Below are 15,195 nucleotides of genomic sequence, written 5' to 3' on the forward strand. Positions count from 1 at the left end.
CTCATCTTAAGAGCAGACAGATATAGTAAGGTCATGTAAGAAATAGAATTTCTCAGCGCGTGAAATGAACTTCACATGACTTAGAAACAGCCTAAGCCACGAGGAGGACAACACAACTGGAGTCAGTCTGACTGCAACCCAAATGTGGTTTATGTTGTCACTAAACTCCAAACAGATGCCACTGGGAGTGTGCAGAAACCTTGAAAGAAGTATCTATGAAGTCCACTTTCCTTAACTGAGCATCTGTGCCATCCATCCATTAATTATACACCACGTTATCCTCTGTAGAGTAGTGGGGAGGCTGGAGTCTATCTGAGCTGACTTTAGTTGAAGGCAAGGTACACCCTGTACAGGTAACCAGTCTGTCACAGGGCCACACAGCAACAAACAAGCCACTCACACTCAAACTATTTAGAAACACCAATTAACCTTGGCATGTCTTTGGACTGTGGGAGGAACCCAAAGCACTTTGTAAAACCCAAGCAGGCACAGGGAGAACATGCAAACTCCGCAAGATAGATATTAAACTCCACACAGACAGGCCCAAGGACCTTTGAGATGTGAGGCGACAGTCCCACGGCATCACAAGTGAAACACCTCACTTGCTGAGCATCTGCTTATCAAGTTTACAGATGTTCCCTGAATGCCTAGGTGCTGCTTGGTATCTGTGGTATGCTTAGAGAGGTGTGTGATTGAAATTAAAGAATGAAATAGCGCATTCTACTGTCAGATTTGTCCAAGACGGCCAAGTCTTTCTCCATCAGCAGCATTTATCTTTGGAATACACAACACTTAAGCAGGAACAGAGCCACTGAAACTATAAAAGTACTACTTTTCACCAACATAGCTAATACAGTAGCTGCCCACACCAGTTAGATCTACAGCAAAACAGCTTCATGATTTACTCGTACAAATGCGACTGGCATGCTCTCAAAAGTTTTTTGGTCACAGTCTGAAGCCCCGGTACAGAGAACTGTTGGTGCACTACGCCTCTTGGCCATGAGGAGCTGATGAGCCGATGGTCATTCACTGTGTCAGAATAATTCTTGTTTTGTGCATATGCATCGAAAGCTACCTTAAACACAGTCATTGTAATAATGCTCTATGACCTTGAATCATGCTCTTGAGAATAACTGATATTTCTTCACAACCATCAAGACTTTTCATCCACAGCCTGATTCAGATGCACTACACAGGATTTCACTAGACTGATCTCATTACCTGCCAGTATGTGGTTACAGAGGTGCTGAACGGCTGCAGCTGGAGGGAGAAGGCCACGCAGGAGTCACGGCTGCGACGTCACGCTGGTGGGCGGAGACAGCCGACCTGGCACCCGGAAGCTGTAAAGCAGGTGAAGGCGCTGAGGAAACGTCATTTCGGGTTTTGAATTTGAGTTTATGGTGCGTAAGAAGACTGATGATCACCTGGATGAGATATAACGAGATGAGGCTGGATGTGAGGCCTTTCGGAGCGGTGGCAGGATTTAGATGGTCAGATTTCGGCTATTCCCGTAAAAGCTGGAGCCGGTGCACTGACAGGGTGGGCGGAGCTGGAGTGCCCGACGTTTTCTGATGTGGACTTGAAGTTTTGAACTGAAGTAGCCGAAGCAAATCAAAATTCTTGATGACTTACGCCGTTTGGAGGATTGATTTGACCGCTAGAAGCTTTTGCTGCATGTTAAAATTGTTACAGTCAGAAGGTATGAACAAATGTCCAAACAAACTGTGTTTTGTAACCCGCATGAGGGATCTCTGAAGAGGCGATGATCTGTGGATGTGGAGAACGTGGAGTGGGCAGAATGAATGAACGGCTGCTTCAGTTATAAAGCAGGCTGAGTGGGTGGGCTGGGCTTAAGTAGAAAACTATTGGACAGGAAAGGTCCTTGGGACGCCCTGATACTGTGCCTGTATGAACAAAGCTCCATTTAACATATTGAGAACCTTGAGACCTTAGACTGGCTGCTGTTTTTGGTTGCCTTGATAACACTGCAGCAAATCAGTGTAAATCCATTTATGAACAAGAGGTACAACTCCCACCTGACCAACTAGTCAAACACAAAAACTCACAGCAGGGTTTTACCCTTTATGTAAATAAATATCTGAGCTGCACAACAAACAGCTACATATTTAGATTTTCAGATAAACATCGCCACCATGTTTTTGAAGACAAATAATTCATACATTTGCATATGCATCCAAAAGATTGCCAACTGTTTTGGTAAAGTATTTCCTCAGTCTTTCACCATTGTAAGGTTGCTTAATTTGCATACATGAGCATGTTTGTCTGGAGGCTACGGTTCCTTTATTATGCTGTCAGGTCAGGTCAGAATATCTTGGGATGTGCAGCTTATTCTGGTTTGGTTACTACTCTGTTCGACAGAAGGCCAAGATCACCTGCTTTACTTCAGAGAGTCTTTGATTAATCATGAGACAGTTCCTAAAGAGCTTCCTGTGTCCTACTCCATTCAGCTACTGCCTTCTAAACAAGACTCCAGCTGATGATGTCTAATTATGTAAAAATCTAAGTGCTGTTTTGACTTTTAACCTAACTAATAACATTTTGTACCTTATGTAAGGTGTGGATTTTTTTTTTTTTTAAAAGTCATAATTTTTATTTATCATTTACTTTTATATAATGTGCTTATACAGAAAAAATAAAGTGCAATAGACTGGGAGTCAAGTGCAATTGTGTTGCTTCTGAATGCTGACTTTTGTGCTCTAGTATTTTGATTGCTGCATATAACTTTTATTGTCATGTCCCACAAAAGTCCAACTTATCATGAGCTTTGTTCTTTCACTGTAAACCTGTCTTACCTGTTCTTCTGTCTCATTTTCTCTCCTCCTTCTCTCTCTCTCGCTCTCTCTCTTTCTGTACTGTGTAACCCTTCCTACTGCTTGCTGTTGACTTGCCATGACTAGCCTCAGGAAAAGTTGCTCAATGTTAATGTTTGACAAGTAGGAAGAAGGGCCTTGGCTGCCATATCTCTCACTTAGACAACACAACCACACTCTTTCAGTTCTCCTTCTACATAAGAGGTTGTTTGCTGCTCTGTACAGGAATTACATATTCAAATCCGAGGGAAAACGAATGAAAGATACAATGGGTGAGTCAGCATTCTCGCATTGTCATTTTTCCTGATATAACTTTGGAATTTCTTGACATTTTGATCCTCAGTTGGATTATTTTATTTTAAAGTAGGGGTTGCTGCGGTAAAACATAAAGAACAACTGCTAAGTGTCGACAACACTGCAACATTGAGTTGTTTTGTGTCTGCTAGAAATGTTGTTGACCTGGGAAGTGTTTTAATTTGACATGCAAATAAAACTAAAGCATTGGTAGATGAATGCCATTGCATCGCTTTGCACAGATTGAATGTACATGTTTGTGCTTGCTGAGGAATTTGGATAATCTTGTATTTTGTATGTATCCAGAGATACTTTTATGCCAATAAGAGCTCTGACCTAATAGTCCCTGTAATTTGTTGGATCTGTTAAGTCTCTCTAAAGTTCTCTCGAAGCTGCAGGAAAATACTGGCATGGGAAATATGTCTTTCCACTTGTAAGGGATGATTAGCAATGAAAGAAAACTGTACAATTGATATGTAATAATCCACATTCAGTCCTGGCCCATATCCTTGGCGAGCCTTCGCTGCTTAGAGGCTTGTCTTGGTTTTGAAATGTCAGGACACATCATTTGTGAGGCAAGTACACCAGCCTCTGTGCAAAGAATCTAATTTTCTGCCCCATTTACGGATGCACTGTAGAGGTGCTGGTGCTTATCGACTTTGAGGGCACCATGAGTGACGAGATCACAGTGAAGACGGGGGATGTGGTCAAAAACGTCACCAAGGCCAGCGAGGAAGGATGGCTGCAGGGGGAGCTTAGAGGGAAAAGAGGAATCTTCCCCGCCAACTTTGTCAAGGTCTGTTAATGCTTTACAGCCCACAGTATTGTAATGTAACTGTACACCGTGTGTCTGTGTATGTTCATTTTCTTGTGTTAAATCTGCATCGTTTCGGTTGTTCTTTGCAGGAGGTGCCAGTCTACTTGATGGGGGACAGCAAGAGGGAACCACGAAGCATCAGACAAAGTACAGTGCTACATTTAAATTCTCAGCACTTTATATTTTGGACTGTAATCAGCTTAAAAAACAGGAAGGAGCTGCACACATTTTGCTTATAAATAATTTCAGTTTTAAATACTATAAATTCATCGTAAAACTGTTTTTTCTATATATTTTTAAAATACGTTTTTTTAAAAATCCTACATTTTTGACCCTGGAGCCCCTTGTTAGACATATACTTTTTACTTTGGATAAAGCTGTTTTATTTTGTAGGAGAACAGTTGCTCACTAATGCAGTATTTACCTTAAATAGAAAGAATTACACAGTGTCAGCCACAATATGTCAATGTCTTGTCAATGCATTTAAAGACAATTATATTACAATATCTTTAATATTCTGAATAATTAAACACTTTAAAAATCTGTTAACAAAAGGAATATAAATTGCTTGTCTTGTACATAAGCCGACTTAAAATAAACCCTTGGATAATGCAACTGCAAACAGGTTGGTTTTCCTAATGTAACTTTTATGATCCAAAGAAAAAGCAAGTGTTTAAAATTGTGGTTATCATGGTGCATGTACTCAGCAAAACAGTGCAGCAGGTGAGCTGACTGTAAATATATGTTTGCCACATCCTTGCCACACAAAACCTAATTATACCATATAAAAATAGAGCAGTTAAAAACAAACACAGTGACTTTGAGGGTTTATACGTGTTAGATACATGAATGAGTGCCAAGAGCTATACTGTCTTTGCACTGTCCTGTTGAGACTCGACTACCATGCCTTCTAACCCCAAACACACCATTAATGAGCTTAAGATGTTTTCATCTGCAGTAGATTACTAACTTTGCATCTGTCTGTTGATGGGGTTGGTGATCCTTTGTTTTCTCAGCTAAAAAGATGAAACAGGCGAGGATATGCGAGGTAGCGTTTGCCTACAGTCCCATGAATGAAGACGAGCTGGAGCTGGTCGCTGGCGAGACCATAGAGATCATCAGAGAGGTAGAGTTCTTTTGCTCTCATCATGGCTCGTACTTGAACCCAAGTAGCCAAAGTGACATGGCTCTCTCTGCAAATAGGCTAAAGGCTTGGAATGACAGAAATGACACTGAATACTTGACTGTTGTTGATTTCTGGTTATACTTGACCGAAGCAAGCATCTTCCGGCCATTTCCTGAAGCTGCCCAGTTGTCAATAACTAACATTATATGGAAATCAAGGTGTGGAGGAAGTGTTTGCTCAGCCAAAAGTGACTCAGTAAATAAAGAAAAAAGTTTGGTATTCAGTGATTGTTTCTCTTCATATTTGGCCAGTATCTTTCCCAGACAAATAGCCTTACATGCTATGCAGACAGACATGTGAAGCCATCAGTCAGGCATCAGAAAACAGATTGATTTTAATCTCTAGATTGCATATAGGATGACATGCATATAGTGTGGTAATATTTAGTGTGATATATCATCACCTGTTTTTTCACTTTACCATCTGCATACCAGATTGAAGATGGCTGGTGGATGGGGCTGAAAAATGGAAGAGTGGGAGCATTTCCATCAAACTTTGTCAACGAAGTTTTTGTCATCCCTAAAGGTTGGTGGTGAAGTCATGTTTAGTTTTTTGTTGTTGTTTCCTTTTAACACATAGCCGAAATAAATGTTATTAAACAGCATTGTTTTTAAACAGATGGAAAGCACAATGAGGGCAAAACAAGACCCAAACTCACTGATGCTATGTTCACTAAGGCGGTATGTAATGCAGAAATAACTTTCCACAAAAATAGATAAGATCTGGTTTTGAACTTAACATTGTTTTTGTTCCCGTGTCGCAGAGAGCAAGTGTAAGGAACAAAGCGAAAAACTGTAAGTTCACACTTCTCTGTCGCATTACGTAAAGTTCTTGTTTGTTCATTAATACAGTTAAATCATGCACGATGGGGGTTTCCTCATTTTCGACACTGTTTCTATTTTTGGAAAACAATTAGATGAATCTGTTTATACTCTGACACATTGTCAACATGTGACAAGTGGAAATTCCTGTATTCTGACGTGGGTGATTTATGGATCAGGTCAAAAATGAATGTTTAATAGTGCTATATCTTGATTAATCACTGCTCATGTGATCAGAATGAAATCTCCTTTAGGGTAAAAGGTGAAAACTTTTATCTCTAGTAAGTTACAATCTCTGTCCAATTACTCTTTGGACTATTGTGAAGGTTACGGATAGGATTAGTCACTTTTTTGACACCTCCTTTTCCAATCATGCCTACTATAAAGAGTTCAGTTTCTGTAAGGCCACTAACAACATTATCTCTTGCGCAATGTTTCCTCAGCTTCGGAGTGTTGCCAAGTCATGTTTGACTATAAGGCCAAAGCAGAGGATGAATTGGATCTGAAAAAAGGAGATGTTGTTGTGCTACTGAACAAGGTTTGACCACATGTCTTTGTTATCTCACATGTTTTCTCACGGTGTCATACTTTTGACAGACTGATAATCTCCACTGAGCTGCTTTCTGACAAAGCAGTTGCAGGTGGATCATATTGTTCATCCGGACAAACCAGTTGTGTTGCTTTCAAGGGAATCATGTGCTTCTGCGTCCAAGATACCATCTTAATGACACAAATGTGGGAAATTCCCAAAAATATTGTATCATGAAGGAAAACAAAATAAAAGATTTGCAAGAAAGCTCCTGTGATAAACTGATTACAAGGAAGCCATGATTTGCTTGACCTTTTGGTAGCCTTTTGTTCAGCAATTTCACATCCCAAAGGACAGAGTCTTGTTTGAGCTTCTAATGTGACTCTTTAATCTCAATCTGAAGGAAACAGAAGATGAAGGCTGGTGGGAGGGAGAGCTAAACGGGCGTTGTGGCTTCTTTCCTGATAACTTTGTCATGGTGATACCACCAATGGACAGTCTGCAAGTGAGTGGACTAAAACGGTCTCAAATATAACTTTGTTAGGCTGGAAATGTAAGATATTCAAGAGGGATTTGAAGATTGTGCTGCTTAGCATTGAACCATGGACATGCTTTATAGTAATTAACATTAAACATACTTTTTTATTGCATTGAAATGTTCTTAAAATGAAAAGTACATAATGTCTCCTGATTTTCAGCTAGCTGGTATTTATGTTACTTTAACAAGTCTGCAACCAGCACTCCATGACTCAGGCTTGTCTTTAAACATCCTCTGTTTTGGAGTTACTCACTAAAATTTCCCTCTATGGAAAAATTGTGTCTTTAATGCACAAAGAGACGTACTAGCCAACCTGTTGAGTTTCCTGTTCCTCCTCCTCTAGTCTGGGAACACAAGCCAACCGCCTGCACGCACCGCCAGCAAGAAACTCCCAGGTAAGAGGACAACATGTATTTTACGCTGATCAAACACAGCTGCACAGGGCAGGTGCTGTTTGACACTAGAGTTGGGAGCTAAGATTCATGTTTCAGTGGTTCTCTTCAAACTCATGATTTCTGGCTGCAGTGGTGTTTAGCCTGGCAGTGGGCTGACAGTTTGGACTGCGATGGCCTGTTGTTTCAGCAGATGGAGAAATTGGAAGCATTATTGGCTTGGGTGCTTTTCAGCAAAAGCAACTAAAATGGTCCCCCAGTGCACAACTGAAACAACGTAAGGCTCTTACTGCATGGCTTTACAGTTTGATTCACTAAATTGGCTAATTGTGCTTGGATTTTTTTTTCAGTCGCCTTCTGTGTGTTGAAAGAAGCATTTTATCCACAATATTCATCACAAAATGCTACTAGACTTAGACTAAATAATGTTTTTACGTTCTGTTTTTTCCACAAAAGAAAGTACTATTTTCACTGAATGTGCAGATTACCTGAAGTGACAAGAGTTTTGTGAGCATCTTCCTGACACAGTGATCTGGTTCTGTTAGGATAAATGTATCCAACAAAAAAGTGCATCACAAGCTCTATGTGACATTCTCTGCTCAGATATAGCTTAAATGAGAAAAAATCATCTAGTTACCATGCAAGGTTAGACAAGCAAGTGCTTGTTATAGCTTCCACTACAAAGTTTAACCCATTTATATATGCTAATAGTAGATGCAGAAACAGAAATATCATAAAAAATTAAACCCGATTATAGCACATGAATGCGGAAATGACCAAGAAACCAGAAACGAATTGCAACTAACAGCTGTTTTCATAATTGATGAATAAAATAATTTTCTACATCTAGTGTTTTATCTATGAAACATTAGTAAACTCTGAAAAATTGACCTCACAAAATTACAATAAATGTTATGTTTTATCAGATATTTTACTATATTGGAAAAATAAAGAAAAGAAGCAAATTATTACAGCCTGGAATTATAAAATTTGTTGCAGTTTTTGCCTGAAAAATTGCACAAGTGATTAGCCAGTTATCAAATCTATTAATTATTACAGTTGTAAAATACATCTCGTCTCTACACACATCTCGTCATATTGTGTGATCAACTTGTCACTATTATTTAGTGATGGATTATTATTTTTGTAAAAGTTTGGATTACTTTTAGGTTAGTAATATATGTGTACACTGTTAATTGCAGTGTACACATATATTACACTGCATGGTGTTTAGTGGGATTATAAAAAGAATGAATGCACTTACAACCTTTGAAACAAGATGATGTAGAAACTGAATCTGAAGGCCATACAGAGCAGGATGTTGCTCATGCTTTAGGAAATGAGTGCTGTCTGTGTCACAATTTGCAAATTTTTGTCCCAACAAAACATTTCTTTCACAAATTTGAACTCCCACCATTTTCCTATGTGATCAATTCAAATAAAAAAATGTGCATTCTCGTAGGCAGGCGGGTGAACACTTTGCACACACAACTGACCGAATCTCAGTCTCATAATTTGCTTTGCCACCACATTACACTTGTTACAGCATTTCCACACAGTACCACTCACAAGAATGTCACAGGAAGTCTCAGACTAGTTAGATGGGGGATGGTTAAACTGGTCACATGACACAGTTCAGGAGTCTTGGAGGAAACAGGGGGGAGGCGGAGGAGAGCTCTGTCACAGAGATTTTCACAACCAGCAAGAAGCAGCACTTGAGCTACTATTGCTCTGTGGATGGTTTGCTTAAGAGGGAATGTTGCACAATGCTTTGAACACTCAAGGTAGGCTTCCTGTGTTTTCATTTGGTCCGTTGTACATCTCTGAGTTGACTGTTGTGAGTGTAGTGCAATGCATTTTGCTCTTTTTCTAGAGGGCTGTGCACTGGAGCAGTTTGTTCTGTAGTCAGGTTCCTCAACCGCAAATAAGCACCCGACTTGCATGTCAAGTAGAGATCTGTCACATAACCGTCTGTTCCCAGAGGCTCCAGAACTTCAAAAAAAAAAAATCTATTCTCTCCAAGGCAAACTCCTTTAAGGGGCAGTTTTTTTTTTCCTGTAAGCTGAGTCAAAGAGAATGTCCCTGATGAACTTGTTGAGACCCATGGGGATGTATCTGCTGTGCTATTGGATGCAGCTGTGACCTGGTGTGCACCAGTGAAGTGCACATGTTTGCCTTTCCATGCAACTGCTCCTAAACTAGCTGACACTTTAAGACCAATAGCATTTTTTTCTCCACCACATTAAACCATGAAGCTTCCTGGGGTAAACAAATGCAAATGGTTCCCTCTGTCTAATAAAATAAGCATTTGGATTTTATACAGGCAGTAGGAAAGTTTCCTGGAGTCACATAAATTAAAAGAATAGTACAAAAACTAATTTAAATGAGTGGCAGAATAGATACTGTACATCATTACTTTTAAAGGAGAAGCCACACCTGTAAAGAGTGGGAAACCAAACGTTTATCAAGTGAAGACAGGAGTGCTGAGATTGCATGGCAACAACGTGCTCCATATCTATTCATATTGTTACACCGCAAAGACACTTGGGGAAAGCCCTGCAGATGAGAGAACCTTCAAAATAATTGCATTTTGTAATTATTTTTATTTCGGATAACATTTTGAACAAAATTCGAGTTCTGTGTGCAGTCAATGACCAAAGAAATATGCTTTTACTATGTTAAGTGGAGATCTGCTCTGTGCATACTAAATACATTTTTTATGCTATGAGGTAAATTTTCATTGACGGTTGTCTCTCACAGGGAAGACAGAGGCTTCAGCAATGGACAAAGGTGGTCCAGCAAAGACGAAAGGTATCAACAACAGTGGCTTTTATTTTCACACTATTAGGGCTTAGCCCATCTGAAATTAAATAATATTGTGAACTAATGCGGTGACTTTGCTTCACAGATGATAAACCAGAGCCCAAGGATCTGAGAAGCCATCCTCCAACCAAAGTCAAGCTTCCATCCATCAATAAGCCCAGTCCGCCTCCAATCAAAGAAAAACCTAACAAGGTTTTACCAAAGTGAGTGATACCAAAGCACCCCTGATGTTCTCTCTCAGAACCAGTCTAAATGCACAACCACTAAAAACTTTCTGGAGAATCACAGCGACATGAATAGTTATTCATTTGCAAGCTTTCCAAAGCAAAAGGCCTTCAGGAAATGTCAGAACACTTTCTCCTCTTGGGTCTGGCAGCAGGAGCAGAAGTCTTTAGATGTTAAAGGTTTTGGTTGTCGCCACCGGTTGCCACGGTGTCCTTAAAGAAGAATGCCAGGATGCCTGACATTTAGTGGCTCAGTGGAAACTCTGGGATGAGTCAGACCGGGCCGAAACAGACGAGAGCAGCCCATTTCCTGTTTCCTGAGCAAACACACACACAAACAGCCACGGTCACAAAACAAAAACAGCCCTGTCTTGAGATGGCTCCTAATGGAGAACAAGCTTTAGAAAATTGTTTCCATGCAAATGTATCTGGAGGGGGTACTTTTCCAGCTTCTTTAAAAATCCTTCCTAATGTTTATAGAAGCTTATTCCTTCGAGCCTTCACATCCTGCCTGATTATTTAAAAACCTTGCATCAGATAAATCTGCCGCATTAAATAATATAACCTTCCAGCGTTCCAAGTGCTCTGTGAAAGTGAAACATATGGGAGGATAAAATAAGACATATAGACAGACTTGAGCCGCCATGCTCTGCACCTGCACCCATTTGAGTGCAGAACATCGGAAACCACATTCAGATTGTTTTTCCTTTTGAAAATTTTAGCTGCAGATGTGCGCCAGTTGTCTGTCACAAAGATGGCAGGATTTTTTTTTTCTTTCTCATGTTCCTCACTTTTTATTTACTTCAGTCAAATGTTGGCCTCTTGAGTCTTACATAATCTTATATTTCAGTAGAACCAATGGTGATGTGGTCCCTGTTTCACCAAAAAAGACGGAGGAGAAGGAGGATGACCAGTTCGATGGAGTGGACGTGCAGACTGAAAAGCTGACTCATCCCACAGCCAACAGAGCCAAACCTCCTCAGAGGAGACCACCGTCAGGCCTGGTCACAGCAGTGCAAGTATGAACACGTTATATTGATTTATCACAGCTTTTGTGAGTTTCATAACAAAGAGTTAAATTACAACCCGCTAAACCACATGGGTCAGACTAACAACTGTTTCTGCAGATGACCTTTCCAATTCAAGATTAGTGCTGCAGCTCACTGCTTCATCTGTTGTGTACTTGTCAGGTCTCAACGTGGAGCATTGTTTCTTTAAACTGGTCCAGTGATGCTGTGCTCTTTAAGCCTATTTTATTTGTTTGCCGGTGTACTTTAAAAATTTCTATCTTTGGACCTCAAAAATGTGGAGACCTTTTTCCATGTCATGCTTTTTCTAAAAAATGTTGTCCAAAGTACGTCGTAGGTGATGAATGTTAGACAAAGGGCTTTTATAAGCTTTGCTTATTTGCAAAGACTCAACCCCACATTAAAGTTCAGCAACGATACAAAATAAATTCTAAACTATAGATAAGAATTTCTATACTTGCAAAGGAGTCATGAGATGTGTTTTAGAAAGAATAAAAAGACTCTAGTTATAGACAAGCCCCAGTTTTCATGAGCAGCCCGCATTATAACTTTACACTCACAGTAACAAGCTCAGGCCTGATCTGAGTTATCACAAGTGATTCTGGAAAAGGAAGGAATTAGTGCCCTTAAGGCTAATATTAGCGTTTGTACTTAGTACCAACTTAGTAGTTAAGATAGCATATTTGGAGAATGATATTTCTTAAGGAGATTGTGAGGAATGCTAATTAGCAAAGCTGTTTTTCTTTTGCAATCCCAGAGTGCCACGGAGCAGACGGAACCTGAAGTATCACCAAAAAAGTTCCAAACAGAGAAACTGTCTGACCTGCAAAAGGTTTGTGGCACCAACTGATTTCAGAATCCAATCAAGCATGTGTGTTGATTAATTTTGTGAAGAAATCGCACTAGTCTGAGTTTAGCACTGGTTCAGACAAAAAGGATCTACCTAGGATATTGTGCATTATGTATTTCACATAGCATGAAGCTTAAACATTTTTGAAAGCCAAGCAAATGCACCTAAATCATTGCAGGGTACAGGTAATCTCCTGCCATCCCCTCCAAAGCCTGAGCATCCACCCAGGACACCACCCCCAACTCGACCAGCACCACCCAAAGTACTTGTGGACAGCAAAACTGTGACCATTCAAGAAGAACCAACTGTGAAAAGCCTGCAGGCTGAAATCAAAGAGCTGAAGATGGCCTTGGAGCTGTTTCAGACACGGCATGAGTGAGTATCACTCATTTGTAATGTGGGTATGGTTAGAGTCTAACCAGAATCACTGCCTCATGGTCTCCACCACCCAGAACAGGTTTCCCTTTCTATCAAGTTATGTTGATGCATAACTGTTTCTTTGTGGAACATGATGACGTCACAATGAAGTTGGACCTTTTGGGGAAAAAAATTCATGTACCGTCATTTTATGTTTGAAGACGTATGTGTATGAGTGTGAGTTTTCGTCACAATTAGCATATAAATCTTTGAGTTTTGGGCAAGGGTTTTGTGTTTTTGTGAATTCACAGTAGGGCTGATCAGATATTAAATTTCAAATCAAAACTGCAGCTTGACACAGTATAATTAGAGAATTGCAAAGGCTGTGAATTCTGCATATCTGACCCAGGGTTTCAACGGACACGTCAGTGGTTTTACAAATTTATGCCATTGTCCTTGTGCGATAGTCATGGTTTGATGACATCTAATGTGGTAATGTTTAACATGTTTTAAAACTATTACACAGTGAATAGTGAAGTGAACCATGACTTTAGATTTATATTGCAAATTGCAGCATCTCTCACTAAAAATGCAATTAGAAATTTCTCCCAAATTGTTCAGCACTACATCAAAATGATCTTACAGGTTGACAACCAATATGTAATTAGTTCATTCTTGTGTCCAATAGAAGTTTCTTGCCAAACCTGGGAAAAAATTCCTCAAGATGTTCAGGAGATATTGCTTTCAGAAAAATTGGATAGATAGATGAAAAATCCAAAAAACATAATACCTCCATCCACAGATGTCTCTGGCTCAGAGGCACAAAAATAAAACAATCTTGTCACGGGGGGTCAGAGAAGACTGACAAGATCTTGAAGCATCTTAAATTACATACAGGGCCTTCATAACATTCGAGTTCATTCAAGTTCACCATCTTCACTAAGTGAGAATGTTTTCACAGAATAATTTCTGACTCTGACTTTATGAGCACACACACAGGAAGTGGTTAATCCAAACCTAGGACATGAATACAGAGTGCTAAACATACTGTGCATGCTCGATGTAGAAAAAAACTGCCTCAGCAGTGTCAGATCTTTTGCATCTGTTGTCTCTTTGATTTGCTTTGATGTAGAAAAAAATCAAAAGAGACATTTTTTACAGGTTAAGTTAGTGGTGCTGTTTTTCCCTTTAATGACAAATCAAAGTGTTTGCTGTAAAAAATGTCTCGAAGTTTCACATCTGTGATAAACACAGTAATTTACAAACACCCTGATCTATATGGAACTCTTAATTAATCTTATTTTAAACAGACACACTGAAAAAGTCAAATGGTCGTATACTACAAATGGCATTTAAAGTGCATTAATTATCAGAAGAGTCAAATATGAACTATTTGCTAATGGAAGATGTCTTTTCTAATTCATTCCCTCTAAAGTAGTACCATTCTAACTTCATTCTAAAGTCACTCATTTGACTTGACATTGTGCAGTGTAGTTGACCTATTTCGACATACCCATGTCTACAACCTCCTCTTTTTGTTTTGTTCCTTTTGATCAGGCGAGACATGCAGGAAGTGAAAGAAGAACTGAGGGAAGAAAGAAGCAAACGCCTGGCGCTTCAGGTCAGTGAGGCATGCCTTGAGTTTTGCATGCATTAGCACTCTCTGCTTGATGCATACTGACACAAGAAAAAAATGCAGAAGTTGTGGCTCATAAGATCTTAACTGTGGTTTGATTAATTGTTTAAAAATGTTTTTCCCATACAGGAAGAAGTGCAAAGTTTGAAGATGAAGCATTAATCTCAACACAGACGCTGATTGAGCTGCTTGTCTTCTGACCTTGCAGGACCCTTGGACTGCAAATTTTTTAACAAGATCAACATTTTTCTGAAATCGTGTGAAACTGAGGAGGGAGAAAGACACTCCTCACTGATGGCAAACAAGTGAGGGCTATTTTAGAAAGTGTAGCGGGATGAAGCTAATCCTGCATCGGACCAGAGAACCTCCAAAAGACTTTAAAATAACATGCTGTTAAACTATTGTTTATTTAACTACTGGAAATCACAAATACTGGTCCTAAGTGGGTGATGCCTGGCAGCAAATTATGTTTTACACTGTTCTGTTTCAACTGTCACCTTGACTACTTTTACTGTAGATTTTTTTTATTGCAAAGTTTTATCAGCAGAATTTGTAATATATGAAGACGTACATAGGTGGAAATATTGTGATGACTTTTGCAAAGAGATAGAAAATTATTTTACATCATCCTAAGGGGTATTGTTACCTGAATGTCAAAGAGTGAAATACTACTGTCAAAAACATGGACTAATACAGGTTAATTTATGCACCACACAGTAATGTTGCATTAATCCACTGGAGGGCACTGTATGCCCATTCTTTTACGTAAAGAGAAGCACTGGGTTTGTCAGTGAATGCTGGATTGATGGAAGTGGCCTGGCAAGAGTAGTCTGCTTTGCCTGCATATTTGGGAAGAGAGGGTAACAAAA

At 39.6% G+C, this 15,195-nt stretch overlaps 1 protein-coding gene across 2 annotated transcripts; it reads left to right on the top strand.

Annotated features, from left to right (window-relative positions):
• The first annotated feature begins 2,926 nt into the window (after positions 1–2,926).
• On the top strand, positions 2,927–15,040 carry sh3d21 (SH3 domain containing 21). 2 transcript variants are annotated; one of them, XM_023276002.3, is made up of 17 exons: positions 2,927–3,103; positions 3,764–3,921; positions 4,032–4,089; positions 4,959–5,068; positions 5,563–5,653; positions 5,747–5,808; positions 5,892–5,922; positions 6,393–6,487; positions 6,882–6,983; positions 7,360–7,411; positions 10,169–10,219; positions 10,317–10,434; positions 11,309–11,474; positions 12,241–12,315; positions 12,512–12,708; positions 14,248–14,311; positions 14,456–15,040. In XM_023276002.3, exons 1-17 carry the CDS (start codon positions 3,088–3,090, stop codon positions 14,486–14,488), a joined length of 1,479 nt encoding a protein of 492 aa, XP_023131770.2. In that variant the 5' UTR covers positions 2,927–3,087; the 3' UTR covers positions 14,489–15,040. The 2 variants fall into 2 exon arrangements, with proteins under 2 accessions (XP_023131770.2, XP_023131769.2); XM_023276001.3 differs by having other exon boundaries at positions 2,930–3,103; positions 11,306–11,474.
• Positions 15,041–15,195: the final 155 nt, after the last annotated feature.

Source organism: Amphiprion ocellaris, chromosome 9 (genome assembly GCF_022539595.1).
Source record: "Amphiprion ocellaris isolate individual 3 ecotype Okinawa chromosome 9, ASM2253959v1, whole genome shotgun sequence".
Taxonomy (NCBI): Eukaryota; Metazoa; Chordata; class Actinopteri; family Pomacentridae; genus Amphiprion; species Amphiprion ocellaris.